Source organism: Xiphophorus hellerii, chromosome 24, assembly GCF_003331165.1.
Source record: "Xiphophorus hellerii strain 12219 chromosome 24, Xiphophorus_hellerii-4.1, whole genome shotgun sequence".
Classification (NCBI taxonomy): Eukaryota; Metazoa; Chordata; class Actinopteri; order Cyprinodontiformes; family Poeciliidae; genus Xiphophorus; species Xiphophorus hellerii.
In genome coordinates this window covers 646,312-662,088 of record NC_045695.1, presented here as the reverse complement: position 1 = coordinate 662,088, position 15,777 = coordinate 646,312, and the positions used below count along the sequence as shown (strand labels likewise).

The 15,777-nt window shown below is 33.4% G+C and overlaps 1 protein-coding gene and 1 long non-coding RNA gene across 2 annotated transcripts; both read left to right on the top strand.

Annotated features, from left to right (window-relative positions):
- Positions 1 to 955: 955 nt before the first annotated feature.
- LOC116716286 (keratin-associated protein 6-5-like) lies at positions 956 to 2,811 on the top strand. Its single transcript, XM_032557205.1, has 8 exons — positions 956 to 1,166; positions 1,880 to 1,936; positions 2,015 to 2,068; positions 2,142 to 2,180; positions 2,304 to 2,381; positions 2,470 to 2,520; positions 2,595 to 2,621; positions 2,702 to 2,811. The coding sequence occupies exons 3-8, from the start codon at positions 2,023 to 2,025 to the stop codon at positions 2,809 to 2,811; spliced, it is 351 nt and encodes a 116-aa protein (XP_032413096.1). The 5' UTR covers positions 956 to 1,166; positions 1,880 to 1,936; positions 2,015 to 2,022.
- Positions 2,812 to 3,465: 654 nt separating this feature from the next.
- LOC116715845 (uncharacterized) lies at positions 3,466 to 4,407 on the top strand. The gene is made up of 4 exons (XR_004338268.1): positions 3,466 to 3,509; positions 3,586 to 3,633; positions 3,723 to 3,761; positions 4,355 to 4,407. It is a non-coding gene; the product is annotated as an uncharacterized LOC116715845 (long non-coding RNA).
- Positions 4,408 to 15,777: the final 11,370 nt, after the last annotated feature.

Here is a 15,777-nt window from a genome sequence, read left to right as displayed (position 1 = left end):
AGGAAATGTTATTGGATACATATTTCAGCTTTTTTATTGTTTTGACTGTATTCAGACATTAAAATCATTGTGTTTTTTGTTGCAGGGTATGGAGTTATATCTGGACCAACCACTCTACAACAAATCAAAGGTTGTATAACTTATTAAATTCACACACAGAGGCATTAAGGAACCTCTATTTAATTAGTTGTTACTCCTGTTGCAGGCTTCCAGGCTCCAGCTGGTCGATATTTAGGACAAGCAACCAAAGGCAACGGTATTTCAACTTGTGTTGATGCATAATCCAAGATTTATTAAGAGTAGACATAATTTTTGCACAATTTTTTTTGCCTTTTTTCTGAGAATAGAAAACACATTTCTTTCTTCCACTCATATTTACTTGCGTTTGTTCTTTTTAAATCATGATACAAACAGAAACGTTCAATGACATGGAGGTCAGGAGACCGAGAAACTCCATGGAAACATTTTCCTAATTTATTTGATGTATTTTGGATTGTTGTTTTCTTGAAACGCACGTCCCACCCCTTAGCTCAGCTTCCAGGTTAATGAGCAAAAGCATAAACCATCCATGTCAATGTTTAGGTTGGGTTGGTAAACGGTAAATCTACCTTTTATGATTGAGGTTACATTTTGGTTTAATTATTCTGAATAAATTTACCGTTTTTAAACCTGATATTTTTTTTCTTTTCTTTTTTATATTTATTTATATTATATAGTTTTCTCTTCTTGGTTAGAGTTTGGATGTGGTTGGTTGGCATTTTTAAAGAGTTGGAAATATTTGTTTTAACAGGTTATGATGCTCATGCTGCAGCGTATGGTGAGCAAGGAGATAAAGGCAATGGTATAAAATATGTATTTGATTGTATTTAAATGTTTTTGTAATAATAAAAAGCACCAAATGTCCTCTTACATTGAAGAATGCGACTGTTTCAGGTTACGGAGCTCAAGCCGGTGGATATGGAGGGCAAGGCACTAAAGGCAATGGTATTTTAGTTAGCACTGAGTATAAATATAACCTTTACAGTATTGAGAGTGTTTGTATTACAAAAGTTTAAAATAGTTTGGAAGTTAAATATAAATACTGTTAAATGTTAAATACACCAATCATTCCTCAGGTCAAAGACTTACAGGTGGAGCGTCGAGTAGCAATGAAGGAAGGCCAAATGGTAAGAAAAATACATAAAATGTGGTCATAAACATGTTTTTATGGAGCTGAAATGATTAATCGTGATTAATTGATTCTTGAAATAATCGTTAATTAATGTAACAATCAATTAACTATTAACTGATTCAAATTCAGACTCAAAAAAGGTAATTTTCTGAAAGAACAACGCATTCAGTGGAGTAATTGAGCCACAGCTAAAAAAAACAAAAAACATTCAATGTGCATTTAAGATAAAAAAAAAAAACACCTTTGTGCCAGTTTTAGCTTTACCAGGTCCAAACTCTGTAAAAAATAGATTAAAAAAAGCACCTATTGTTATCCAGTCATTAATTGGTTAATCTAAAAGTAATCACCAGATCAGCCCTACACTTCACTTTTCACATGTTGATATTAGGATTATCTTTTTAGACAATTTGTACCTTTTGCTACAAATGATGAAGCCTACACTAAAGGAGTGCTGAGTTTTTGCCTTTTAGGAAGTAAAATGTTTTTTCTTATTTATGAAAGGAATTCTTCACATGTTTTGATGTATTTCCAATGTTTAAAAAAAGGCTTACATGAAAAATCTGAAGAATGTGCCAGTTTGTTTATCCGATTAATCATCAGAATAATTGATTATTCATCAGAATAATTGATTAATCTATAGCTCAGTTGCAGCCCTCGTTCATTTTGTCTGCCATGTGTTTACCTTCATCTTTGACCCTTGTTTCACAGGTCAGAGACATGGAGGGAACCACCTGAAGGGATTTGGCCGCCCTCATTATATTCCAGGTAATGTTGTCTAATTCTTTGTCCAAGAACTCAAAACTCTTTGACTAAACCTTTACATATGTTTGTTCCTCTGCCCAGCTGTGGGAATGGGACAATTCAGAGGCCCCCATCCTGCCAGAGACCAAGGGAATGGTGAATAGTTAATTACTAAGTGCTGAGTCAACCAAAATAACACACTTATTAAAATGTTTGTTTCTTTTTGCAGTGTATGGTGGTAATGGTTACAGAACTCATCCAACTAAAGGTGCATATTGATCCTTCACCTAGAATCCCAATGAAATCCCAATAAAATCCATAACAATATGTGAAAAACAAGGAGTATAAATCATTCACTAAGGTACTTTTTGTGTCTAAAACATGTTTAAAGGTTTCAATGGAGGTTATGGTGGAGCCGGTTTGAGTCTGGGATCTCTGTATGGAAATGGCGTAAAGGGACCAATGAAAGGTTGTTGATTCTGTTGAGCAAAAACTATTTTTTTCAACTGTTTACATGTTTTTCTAAACAGCACAGTTTAAAAATGTTAATATTGTAGGTTACAGTGCTTCAGCTGGTGTATCCAATGGACAAGGTTCACAATCCAATGGTAAATATCATTTATAGCAAAACAATTACAAACAGTGACACATTTTCAACACTTTAATCGTTATCTTGCAAAAGGTCGTGCTGGAGTCAGATCACCAAATGGTGAGTTACTTTATTTACTAGTATTATTAGATATACGCGGTGAATTTAATAACACTTATTGTTGGTTTGTAACTATTTAGGGTTTGGAAAGTCAAGAACTGGACCTGCCAAGGCTGCGAAAGCAGGTGATTATTCAGCCACAGTGAAATATATGCAGTTTTATTTATACAAAGAAGCAGTACAGCTGTAAATTAAGAATTTCTTTCATAATTTTTATTTGACTCGTTTTTCATGTGTTTCACTCATGATTATTTATATTTTTCTTTTTTAAAGGATTTTGTTACCCAATAGTAACAACATTCCTTATATATCACAATAATATCAACTTGAATTAAGATATTTTCACAAACTATAAATTTAATTCTTCAGTGCCTGATGTTAGAACATAATAGACTTTTCCTGTTTTAGATTATATTACCAAATTTTACCAAAATAAGATTTATGTGCAAATAGATTGTTTGTTACCACTTTACAAAAAGGCTCCCCTTATAGATGGTTAATAAATAGTTTCTATTTATATAGTTTCTAATTTAATAATTCATTTATAAACGCTTTATAAATCACAATCTGTTTATTATGCATTAAATAAGGATCAGAAGGAGACTATGTGCTAAATAATTACATTTACAAATGCCTATTTTGCTTACAAAGTAGCCTGAAATGCTAAATATAACAACTCTAAATATAATATATAGGCCTTCTCACTCTTAATTAATGTATAATAAACAGTTATTAATGATTCATAAAGTGCTTAGAGATTAATTGATAACATATCTATTAACTATTGAGCAAAGTTGTTTTTTTAAATCAATCATACTGTAATTTGATTTCATTTGATAATTGAAGGATATGGAAGTATCAGAGGAGCTGCTTTAGGACCCCAAATAGGTAACTCAAGTTTCAAACATTTAATGAAAGTTAAAACTATTTTGAGTGTTGCTTTATTTATGCGTTTGATCTTTAGGGTATGCAAATGGAGCAACTCCCAATGGGTTTGGATCCAACCGTGAAGGTACCAGATTTTGTTTTAATCCAATTGAGACCTAAACATTCATGTTTTACAGTGTCGTACATTTACTAACTGTGTGTGTTTAACCCAAGGTTATGGAGCTTTGAAAGGATTTGGTCCTCAAATGAATGGTAATTACCACCAAAAATACATTTTTTGAACATTTTTACACTTCAATTTGGGTCTTAATTGGTTCTAAAAACATTCTAGGTGCTTAAAAAAATAACACCCAGCAAAAATTATTAGCTTTTTTTTTTTTTTTTGCAAATAATTACAAAAAATAAATAAATTGCAATTATTTTTGCTATTTTTTTAATAGCAAAAATAAAAATTTATTGCCAATTTTTTTTTTATTGGCAATAAAAAATTATTGCCAGTTTTTTTTGGCAATAAATTAATGTTTTTTGTTGTCTGGAAAATGAGCTGTTTCTAAAACCCCCCAAACAGTAAGTCACAGTGGACAGGCACTGCACCGTTGCCTAGCAACCTCAGCCAAGCCCAGCCGTCACCTAGCAACCCCAGCGGAACTCTAGAAGATTTAGTCACCAGGTTTTACTGCTACTGGATTTAAAGTGACAGAGTCCTAAAACCATCTCATTCTAAAAGGGAAGCAATGCCCCCTTAGGATCCTCACAGTTTACCTCTTTTTTTTGTTTTTGTAAAATAATTTTTGACAATAATAATAATTTTTTTAACCTTACTGCGTGTTAATTTCTTCCATGAGGCCGTGGAGTTGGACGTGTTGCTGCGCTGGGGGGTTACCAACACCAACCTGAGGGTACGTCTTCTTTATCCAATAGCAAATGAGGTAATTCAGGTAAATCCCACTGAGATAAGTATGCAGAAACTACAGCCATCTGTAAAAATATTTTTCTGACTGAAATTGTTGTTTTCTGGTTTAAATTTTGTACATAATCCATGACAAGCAAAAAAAAAATGGAGTCATTAGACAGCTAAAATTATTCTACTGCATTCCCACCACTGTCTTTGTATAGAACAAAATTGGTGTCAATCGTTTATGGAGCAAAATGTTTTGTTTGTGCCACTATTGTTTTAAAGATATTAATAAATGCTTAAATGTTTTCCAGAACAAAAGCAGCACAAATGAAAATTGTTGCTGCACACACACAGCAAACATTTGATGCCGATCTGTTTTGATTTGGGTAATGCGGGAGGGGCCTTGTTGACCTTTAAACTTTTATTAATATATTCAAAACAAAAGCAGCACAAACATAGAGTTGATTGACATAAATTTAGTTTCATTTGAAGAGCGTGTGGCGGCTGATTGACCTTTCATCACCTCTTGAAACATTTGATGCCGATCTGTTTTGATTTGGGTAATGCGGGAGGGGCCTTGTTGACCTTTAAACTTTTATTAATATATTCAAAACAAAAGCAGCACAAACATAGAGTTGATTGACATAAATTTAGTTTGATTTGAAGAGCGTGTGGCGGCTGATTGACCTTTCATCACCTCTTGAAACATTTCGTAATCTTTTAAAATTATTGCTGCACAAACACAACAAACGTTTGACACCAATTTAATTAGATTTGACGGTGGGAAGGCCAACATCTCACCTCTTATTCACATCAAATATCATCAGTAAAGTGGCTCTATTGCTTATTTCTGGTTTCCAGGTTTCGGGTCGGTGACTGGAAAAGGTCAAGCTGCAAGAGGAGCAGCTTCATCGGGTGGAAACGGCCTGAAAGGCGGAGTCCTGCCGACTCAGCAACAGGCTGCAGCTTCCAGTCCCACCGCTGGCTTTCACTACCTGGGGCCAAACGAGAAGCACCAGAACCTGGCTTCACCTGCGTCACAAGATAAAACGTACAAACAGAACCGGCTGCACCTGGGCTCCGGTCCAGAATCGGCTCCAGCTTTACACAGATACCCAGAGCCTCAGCACGGACTCGAACCGGCAACTTTGGGTCAAAAAAGAACCAAATATGAAACAGAACCAGGAGCAGTTCTTTCTCCAGGCAAGCACCTTTAATTTAATTTATTTCATCATTAATGTCTTCTTTAATGCTGGAGTATTTGGGTGGATAATTTTTATTTTGCAGTTTTTTGGCAATAAAGTGATTATTTTTCCCCTCTCAATAATCCTTTTCTCCTGGATTTTTATTTTATATAAAATATACATATATATATTTTTGCAATACATATATTAATGTATATAACATGGAATTATTTTTTTACATCTTTCAAATAAAAATAATCCCTTTAAAGGATATCTAAACCTTGATATGGAAGTATAACAATTTCTACATGTTCAGTTTTAGATATTAATAGTTTTAAATATATTTTTAAAGAAAAAAATATGTATATTAAAAATAGCAAAAATATAAGATTAAGTTAAAATTTTCTGATTTTATTATTTTAAATCTTTTTCTTAAAAAAAACAATTTACATTCAAAATATATTAGTCTGATTTTAAAAAAAATCAAGATATAAAATTTATGAAAAAAATTCCCATTTTTATTCCTAAATATTTTATGCATTATTTTTTATTTTAAAAAATATATTGAAGTTTAAGATTAAAAATTTGAAAATATTATTGATAGTATATAAAAAAGATAATGCCTTTTGAAGTAATTTACATGAAAAATATAGAAAACTCTTAAAATGTTTACATATGATTAAAGATTTTCACACATTGAATTGCAAATGTTATTCTAAATAAATATTTGTATTCCCTTAATTAATATTTTAAAAATCAAATTTCTGTTAAAATGGAAAAAATGTTGAAAATAATAGTTTTCTTTTATAAACTGAAAACTTCCCCGTCATTGATTTTATTGTTACTTTTCAAAGATTGAAAGCACTAATGTGACTAGATTCTGAAGCTGCATATTGAACATTTTAACTCGTATAAATCACTTTTTTTAATTCTAACTTTTTATTAACAGCTAAACAAATTATACTTTTTAACTTCCCATAAAAATTTAAATTGTTAAATGATATGCTGATGACTTTGTGGTGACGTTTACATGTTTGCAGTGCATCATAAGACATAATGTCTCGTTTTCTTCTTAAATTTGGAATAATGAAAGTTAAAAAATACTTTTGTTTTAAGCTCAATCTACCCACGGACTGTTAACTCACTGAGTTTGAGGCTTTTACAGTAATTTATACTTTTTTAAAGAAGCTTTTTGTGGTAAATGTGTAAATCCAAAAGGTAATGTTTTACGACTGGAGTTCCTGATCAAAACTCTGCAGAATCAGATGTTGTTTTTGGTGAAGACGGAACCGCTGACCCCGACAGAACCAGATCCATAAAAACCAAAGCCGCCGCTGCTGGTTCAGAGGCAGAAAACATCCGTCCTGATGCAACACCGAGCGCGTCTGCAGCAAAGGAGACGGGCAGCAAGAGCGCCCCTAGTGGGGAAACTGGTAAACGGAGTCCGGAGTCGGACTGCATGCGTCAGAAACGGAAACAAAGAATGAAGGATTGGCTGAGCTGCACGACGTCGGTCTAATCCGCCTGTTATAATCTAGAAAAATCCTGCTCAAATCGACTTTATGTGTCGCACCAAACCAAGTGGTTTCTCTCTTTTATTTATTTAGTTCACAGATAATCATAACATCTTTTTGTTCTTTTGCATTTGGTGCATGAGTTGAATTGCCAGTTTAACTCACTGAATGGATATAATCCTTGTAAACAATGACAGAGACGCTCTGAATGGATTGTTTTGGAAAATATTCTGAATTTTCTGTCCTTTTGTTTTCAGAAAATGGGAGAATTCAAGGAGCCAAAGCAGCCAAACCCGGTGACCATTTGTCCATTTCCCTCTTAATCTCAGCTTAACACCATCTAGTTTTGTCGTATGAATAAACTGGACGGGTAGCATGTTATTATAGTTTAGGTTGGCTAAAACCACAGATTAGTTTCTTTATTTGAAAAAAAAAAATACTTTTTTTTGTGTTTTAGTCAAAAAATTTTAAATATTTTTATTAGAAAAACTTAACTTTATTTTTTGTCTTTATTTTTTATTTTCTTAGGTTAGTTAAAACAAAGAATTAACTTGTTTATTTGAAAAAAATTTCTTAGTGTTTTGGTTCTAATTTTTAATATACTTTTCATTTTTCTAGTTTGGTTAAAACCCAGAATGTGTTTCTTTAATTGGAAAAAAAAGCTTTTTCAGTGTTTTGGTTGTAATTTTTCTAATATTTGTATTGTTTTAGGTTTGTTAAAACCAAGAATTTGTTTATTTACCTGAAAAACGTTTTTAATGTTTTGGTCCAAATTTTTAAAATGTGTGTATGATAAACATTTGTTTTGGTTTGCAGACTGTGGACCAACAGGACAATGGATGAAGAGGCTAAAATCTGGTAACTTTACTGTGTTAGTGAGCATTTTAGTGTGTTTGTATCAGTGTGAGATGCTGATTTACTGAGGAATTCAGTAAAATATTAAATGGAAATTCATACAGAGATCCAACACTCAGGATTCCTTGACTTACACCATTTTAGGGTTATAAAAGTTTATTTTTATTTGAAAATTAACACTAATTTGCGTTTCTATTTGAAAGTTTTTTATCTTATAAAACTTCTGTTACATATTTTACATAAGCTGTTAGGACATAAAATGTTCTTTTTTAAAGAGGGATGTTCTTTTAATTCAAATTGAAAGTAGGATTTCTTTAAACTTTTTGTTGATTTGTTTAGAAGACGCTAAATAAAATTTTAGATAAATATTTTCTCTCTTTAGGGAGTGGAGGCGGTGCTAAAGCAAACAAACCTGGTATGGAGGCCAGCAAATGTTTCCTTATTTCTGCTTTTTTATGCATTAACTTTTCTTATTTTTTGTTCTGATCTTTATTTTTGTTTTCCTTTTATGTTTTTTCTTATTCTGTCTTCTTGTCCTTTTTGTTTTCCATGTAATTTTACCTAATTTCTTTATCCTTTTAATTTTTTTATTGTTTTCTTTTTTGTCTTGTCTTTATTATTTTTATTTTTATGTAATTTTACTTGATTCTTTTTATATTATTATTTTTTTATAATCCATTTCAAATGTTCTTTTTTCTCTACAGATATCTCTCTTGCTGTAAAATAATTAATCTTGTTCTTCATTTGGTTTATTTACCTGTATTTTTATAACAAATCATGACATTTTGATTATTATGTGATTTGAGCTTTAGTAAAATAAACCCTGATGGAAAAAGGAACCAGTTATTCTCCATGCGTGCAGCAGGTTGATCCGTTACCAGTTTCTCAACTGAATCTGAATAAAATTATATTAATTTTTAGGAGGATTCAACTTTCTAGGACTCAGTAATGGACATGGAGCAGGTAAATTTCCTTAGTTAGACTTGTCCATGTCATTTATTTTTGATTGCTATAAATGGATTTGTATCATCAGTTCTTGCATATCCCTACAGAGGAAGCATTGCTCAGCCTGGTAAATGCTTTTATTTTGTAGGAGTTTGGGGGAAAATTATGATTTTAAAAATGTGGGCCGCACTTTTGTAAACTGATCTGTTTGGGTGCAGATTTCGGACAAGGCGTCTACCCTGCAGCTGGATACGGAAACCAATATGGAGGTTTGACCCTAAATACGACTCCTTACATGTTCAGAACCATATTCTCTGTCTTCATGTTCAGTTTTTTTAAGATTGGTGTCTTTAAATGAAAATGTAAGTAGGAGAATATTTGAACATCTTGTGCAGAAAATCAGTTTTGGTTTATTTTGAAGTTTTCTTCTTTTTGCAGCTCTTGGTCAGATTTTGCCTGCTGCTGAACAGTCGGGTATGAACAACGTGACAACAGAGAAGATATTTAGCTAAAAATGTCACTAAATGTATGAAAATAATCCATCGATGCCTGTTTTACAGGTGGAACCACTCAGGTTTCATTTGGTGAAGCTCCTGCTGGATTTGACGGTGAGATGTTTTATTTTTTTATTGAAATTAGGACAATGCATATTAATAACAGCAGTTAGTCAATGTAAATGTGCTTCATCCAGCAGATGAAATAACTGCTGGATGTTACAGTGAAATTTTAACTAATTTTAAGTTAGTTTAGCAAGTAGAAGATTGCGATCGATTGCTTTAAAAGCACATTTCAGGTACAAAACAACATGACTGCTCTTCTTCTGTGCATGGTGCAGCAGTTCCTCACATTCGTTTTGCATTAACTCATAAAGGAATAAGTCAGTTGGACGCTCAGCCTGCAGGCCTTCTTCCAAACGGAGCGCCTCCTGGTGGTCAGACGCTCGGACTGACTGCGGAGAAATCGAACTCCAAATACGGTGAGCTTCATGCAGCAGCAGAGCATCTCTAACATGTGATGTGTCCAGTCAGACGTGTCGGTCTGTCCGTGCTGCTCCAGGTGTTGGCGGGCTGCAGTTTGGGGAACCTGTCCATCTGGGAACCAACGGGGCGGGAAACTACGGTATGTGTGCGACAGCTGCAAGGTTTCACCTCCGTTACTGCATCGTGATTTGTCTCATGTCTGTTCAGGTTACGGAGTTAACCTGCATCTGCCTGCAGGCGACGGTAAAGCAACTGGAAAATACGGTGAGAACTCGATTATTAAGAACGATTACTCATTTAAGGAAACAAACAAACAAATGTTTTATCTGTCGTCAGTATGGAAGCCCGTTACTGCCATGGAAGAAAAAATAAAAGCCCAACAGGAAGTCATGCTTGAGTTTGAACATCCAAATTTTGACTTTGATAGTCATAATTGAAATAAAGGGATAACTTTGACTTTTAAACTCATGATTGGTGTAAAAGGTTATATTTATGACATAGAAAGTCTTAATTTTGACTTTCAAAGTTATAATTATTACAGAAAGTCAGAATTTTGACTTTCAAAGTCAATTTTGAGATAGAAAGTCTCATAATTCTGAAATCTTCTCATAATTATGAGAAGTTCTGTCATAATTTTGACAGAAATTCAAAATTATGAGGTAGGAAGTCAACATTTCAACTTCTATAAGGAGGCTTGCTCCTTTGGAAGCCGGTGTCTAATAATTGTGACTTTGAATCTTGAAATTATGAATTTCCATGTACTTCTTACCTTTCAGATGAAAAGTGAAATTCAAACAAACCTGACAATTGAAATAGCAAACAAAGTGCAAATCATATTTTTTGATAATATTTGTCTGCAAAATACTGTTATTGTTAGAATAAAATTCTTTGTTTCCATTTTTACATTTAAATTAAACATAACCCAAAAAAAACTGATTCCTTTTAGCAGAAAATGATTTTTATTAATTGTATTTTTCTTCTTTTTGTTCAGGATATGGAGGCGTCCTAAACGGTGGGCAGCTTTTAGGCCTGGGTAATCATGGAAATATTCCAGGTAAAAATGGTGGAAACTTGGGTCTGTTGTGATTTTAACAATTAAAACTGAAATGTCAATAATCGTTTCAGATTATGGGACTCTTCCTTATGAAGCTCAACCAGCTGGATTTACTCCGGAAGCGATTTCTGCCAGCCAATATGGTAAAAAGGAGAATGTTAAAACTATGACATACTAATGGGATAACCCTCAGACATAAAGTTGAGAAAATACTACAAATATCATGATAATTTGGAGGAGAAACATAAGCAAATTAAGGCCAATATACCAGGTAAAAGTTACCCAATTAAGCAAATTGGACCAATTAAGCAAATTAAGGCCAATGAAAATATAAACTCAAAACAATATACTTCTTTTTTTAATTTATGACTTACTCCACTAACTTTTATTTTTCTATTAATTTTAAAATGAATGACCATCTGGAACCGTCATTAAATGTGTAGTATGAATCTGAGAAAAAAAAAGAACTACATCATGTTTTTGCATGGATATAATCAGGTTCTATTAATTTTCTGTCATTCAGGCCTCATTGGATCGCCGTATCATCCTGCACCTTCTGGATCTGGATATAACGGGAAATCAGCTGCAAAATATGGTGAGATCGATCAAACACAACAAAAAGATGCATGAAAAGCCTTAAAATTGATTTAGTCAATTCAAAGTTTACAAATTGTAAAGTTTACAGGTTCCTGGGCTAAGCAACATTAGCATGTTTGCTCTGTTTTCATAGGACTTGTTGATAATTCAGCTACTTGCATATTTTGACACTGCAAAAACACCTGATTTTACCAAGTAGTTTTCATTTAGTTTCTAGTGCAAATATCTTAATACACTTGAAATAAGACAAAACTAACTTAGAAGTAACTTTTCAGCCAGATATAGGAGCTTCTTTTAAATAAAAATCCTTAATATTGATGAAAGAATACTAGTTTCTTCTGGAGACTATTTCACTTATAACATGGGAAAAATGTTTTATGAGTGAATTAATCTGCTAAGGACTTCTTCGTCAATATTAAGGTCTTACTGACTTAAAACAAGCTCCAATATCCTATACTTACTTGAGTACATTCTCAGTAAATTAAAGTAAAGTAAATGTTGGATTTTTCTGACATGTCCAGTGTAAGATTTTGCAGGTTTGGTTAATTTTGAGGTGTTTTGTTTGTTTTCCGATCTGCTTTATGGGGAACTCGCTGCAGGTGGTGGAGAGACTCCCTACGCGCCACAGATTCTTGGTTTGGGAGAAGCAAAATCAGGAAAATACGGTGTGTTTTATAAAGTGTTGTGGGTATATTCATATTATCTGTTGCTCTGCAGCTTTTAATTTAATTCAATCCCAGCAGGTAAACAGAAAGCTCACCAGTCTCAGCCTCTTGAATCTGCAGCTGGAGGTAGAAAACATGAATGAAGAATACATTATTAAAACTCCTACAATGGATTAAAAATGTGGTGCATGATTGGCTTTTGCAGAAACGACTGGTTTGATTTATGACCGTCAGCCTCCTCAGACAGAATTACCTTACGGTGTGGGAAGCAGTTTTTACTAAAATGAATAAATAAATGGATAAATAAAAGCAACTTCTGATTTATTTCATGTTTTTCTTGTAATCATCAGTATTTGCAGTCCAAGGTAAGACTAGGTCTGCAATATATGCTGAATTAACTAATGCAGCTCAGCTAATGCTGCAGGATGGAACTTTTAATTTATTTATTTTTGACGTATTTGTTGTTTTGACATCAAGGTAAGAGATAATCTGGGGGGAAAAAACTTGAGCTTCTCTTTCATTTTTCCAACGCTCCCAGTGCTATCTAGAAACAACCAATCAGAGCCAGGAGGCGGGTCTTAGCGCTGCCAGTCATCCTCCATACACTTCAGCTAGCTTAGCCTGTTGTAAATACTGAAGCTAGTTAGCATAGTGACAGGATAAACGGTTTTCCTGTAACTGTAAGTTGTTTTTCTGCCCTTAGCACATTTAGTAGTACATGAGGTTGATTGACAGCGCTAAGGCCCTCCTCCTGCCTCTGATTGGTTGAAGCAGTGGATTTATTTTCTCCAATACTAGCTCAGTGAGATCGGTATTTGTGCAGATTTTACAGTACATGTTGACAGTTGAAACCAACGTATTTTTTTTTTATATAAAAGTTACGTACCGCAGCTTTAATTGAACTCCTTTTCATTTGTTTTTTGTGATGATTAGAGAACGTGGGCTACTTAAAAGGACAAGTGAAGCCAGAAGGTAAATCAAACAACATAATTGAAACAAAGAGCTGTTAAAGCATAAATAAATATGTAAAGTTTAAATCTGAATACAAACCTTGTCGTCTGTAGCGGTTGCATTTCCCACTCCCAGTCCGTCCCTGGAGGACTCGCCAGACCTTGTAGGCTCCTTCACACTGGATGAAGGTGTGCAGGATTTATCTGACGGCACGGCGGGTTTACTGGACTCTTCACCTGCTACAGAGACGCAGGGCGAATCTCACCTGCCTGAGAATCCGGATGACCTGCAGCTGCCACGGCAGATACAAATTCAGCAGCAACTCAAGCTGCATTTCCACCCTCAAGGCAAGTCCTGGAGCTGCTACAATCTCCGCTGCAGGGCTTTGCAAAATTTTTCAGACAAGGAATGATTAATAGTTTGTTTTATTCAAATTAGTTCAGATAGATTGACTTTTAGACCTTATTTTAGTGTTGTAGTTTGGCCGCCATCCACCAGAGGGCGCCACTGGTAATCTGACTTGAAGCGCAGCCGTTCATAAGCGAATCAAAGATGGCGGAGCCATACCGTAACAGTAACAGTTCAAACAAGAGTTCGGTTTGGGATACAAAATGCACTTTATGCGGTTCTGTTTTGACATTTAAACACCCGACAAAACTCCTTTAGTTTTTTTTAAAATAAATACTCGATAAGAGCCTTAATTCTCACCTTTTATAGCGATTATTCAGCCGTTCTTGGCGGCGGAGTAACGTAATTTTCTTAAGCAAACAGTATTAATGTGCTACGAAAGCGACGATGTGCTGGCAGAAAATTGCACGGTTGATTTTGAGGGCTGTCTAAGCTAAATAGTGTCAGATAACCTCAATTTTATGTTTTTTAAAAATATATTTATATGTTTGTTTTTATTTTTTTTTAAGGCAGCATATATTTAGTCCTTTGTGATAAAAGGACTCTTGATAAAAACACTTTTTTAAAGAAAATGTTGACATTAATTAATCGTTATTCGACTGACAAGAGCAACCAACTTTAGAGTTACTTATTAATCGATAACTTGCAACATAATTCTCATTTAATAGCTGTTTCTTACAAAAGTAATCTTCAATATATTGGATTTTTTTATTTTTATTTTTGCTTCGGCAGATTTAAGTTTTACAGAATCGTCACATTAAAGATGTCTGGCATTTTTAAAAAACCCATTTTATGACGCTGCGTATTAAAATGCGCAGCGTTTTAATACGTTGCAGGAGCACAAATACTCCTGCAACGTCACCTTAAACTCGCATTCACAAAACATACTGCCTGCGTAAGAAACAAGGGGTTTTGGAGTAACTCTAAATGTTTTATTTCTCCTGCTAAAACAAAAATATATATGAGGATAGGCAAAAATATACAAAAAACATTTGAAAATTGTTTTAGCAATTTACATCGTTCCTATTTTTGTGCCATTGAAACAAATTAATTAAATATTCAAAAAACATTTTACAAAAACTTGCATTTTTCAATTGTCGAAATATTTTCAAATCGGAAATATTTTTATGAAAATAATTGCAAAGCCATACAGTATCTTATTGTTTCTGCGTATTTTCACGTTTAGGAAGAAAGAAATATGACTTGAATGGATTCTTTGGGAACAGTGACCATCAAGGTAAGCATCATTTTACTCTAGATAGCTTTTTGAGTTTATTTAGTCTTTTTCCTTACTATTTTATTTCTTTTCTCGTAGATTGACTCAGCTGAGAAAACAACATGTTCCCTATTTTGTTGTTTTCAGTTTTGTGTCATATTTGTACATTATTTGTATGGATGTCGGCCATTTTTATGCAAAATCATCGTATGGTCCAGTTGACTTATGAAATTGCCAAACTGCAATATTCATTAGCCTCACAATAATGAATTTAGAAATCAGTTAATCTTGAATAATTAGTGTCTCTGCTACAATGTAAGGTTTTTGTCAGGCTTTTACATTTATGTTAATATCTTGTTTGTGAGATATTAAGATTTACATTGTTTTATTTTGGATAAATGCACCAGAACGTGTGTAAAATGCTAAAGGTTAAACAGTCGAAACATGGGCTTTCCATCTTTACTTTAAAACAAAAATATGACAAACTTTTCTGTAAGAAATACAATTTTGGGGTTATTTTCATGGGGTAATATTGCCATCTAACTGTTTTGGTTGTGTCTTTATTTTATTTTAAACCAGTTTTTATTTTTTATTTTGATCATTTGTGTATCAAAATCCCTCTTGAGTGAGTTACTATCCCAACATATGAAGTGAACAACACAGACACTTAATTATTTGAATTTATTCATCCACAAAACTAATAAAAACAATTTAGTTAAATTACAAAGTATATTTAATCATTATTTTTATTTGCATAATTGAAGGAAATTCTTATCAGAGCCAAGAATAAAACCATACACCATTGTTCAGGGAAGAGATAGTAGAAGAGGAACTGACCTGGAACCAGTTTTTATTGTCTATTTTATTTTTTTCTCTGATTATATGCAGATGAAATCTTCCACCATTATGTTCTGGTTCTGTTTTACTGTGTATATTTCCAGCAGCTCATTTAGTTGCTTTATTTGTACTGTTTCCCCATTCATGTTTAATAAAGCTGTTAT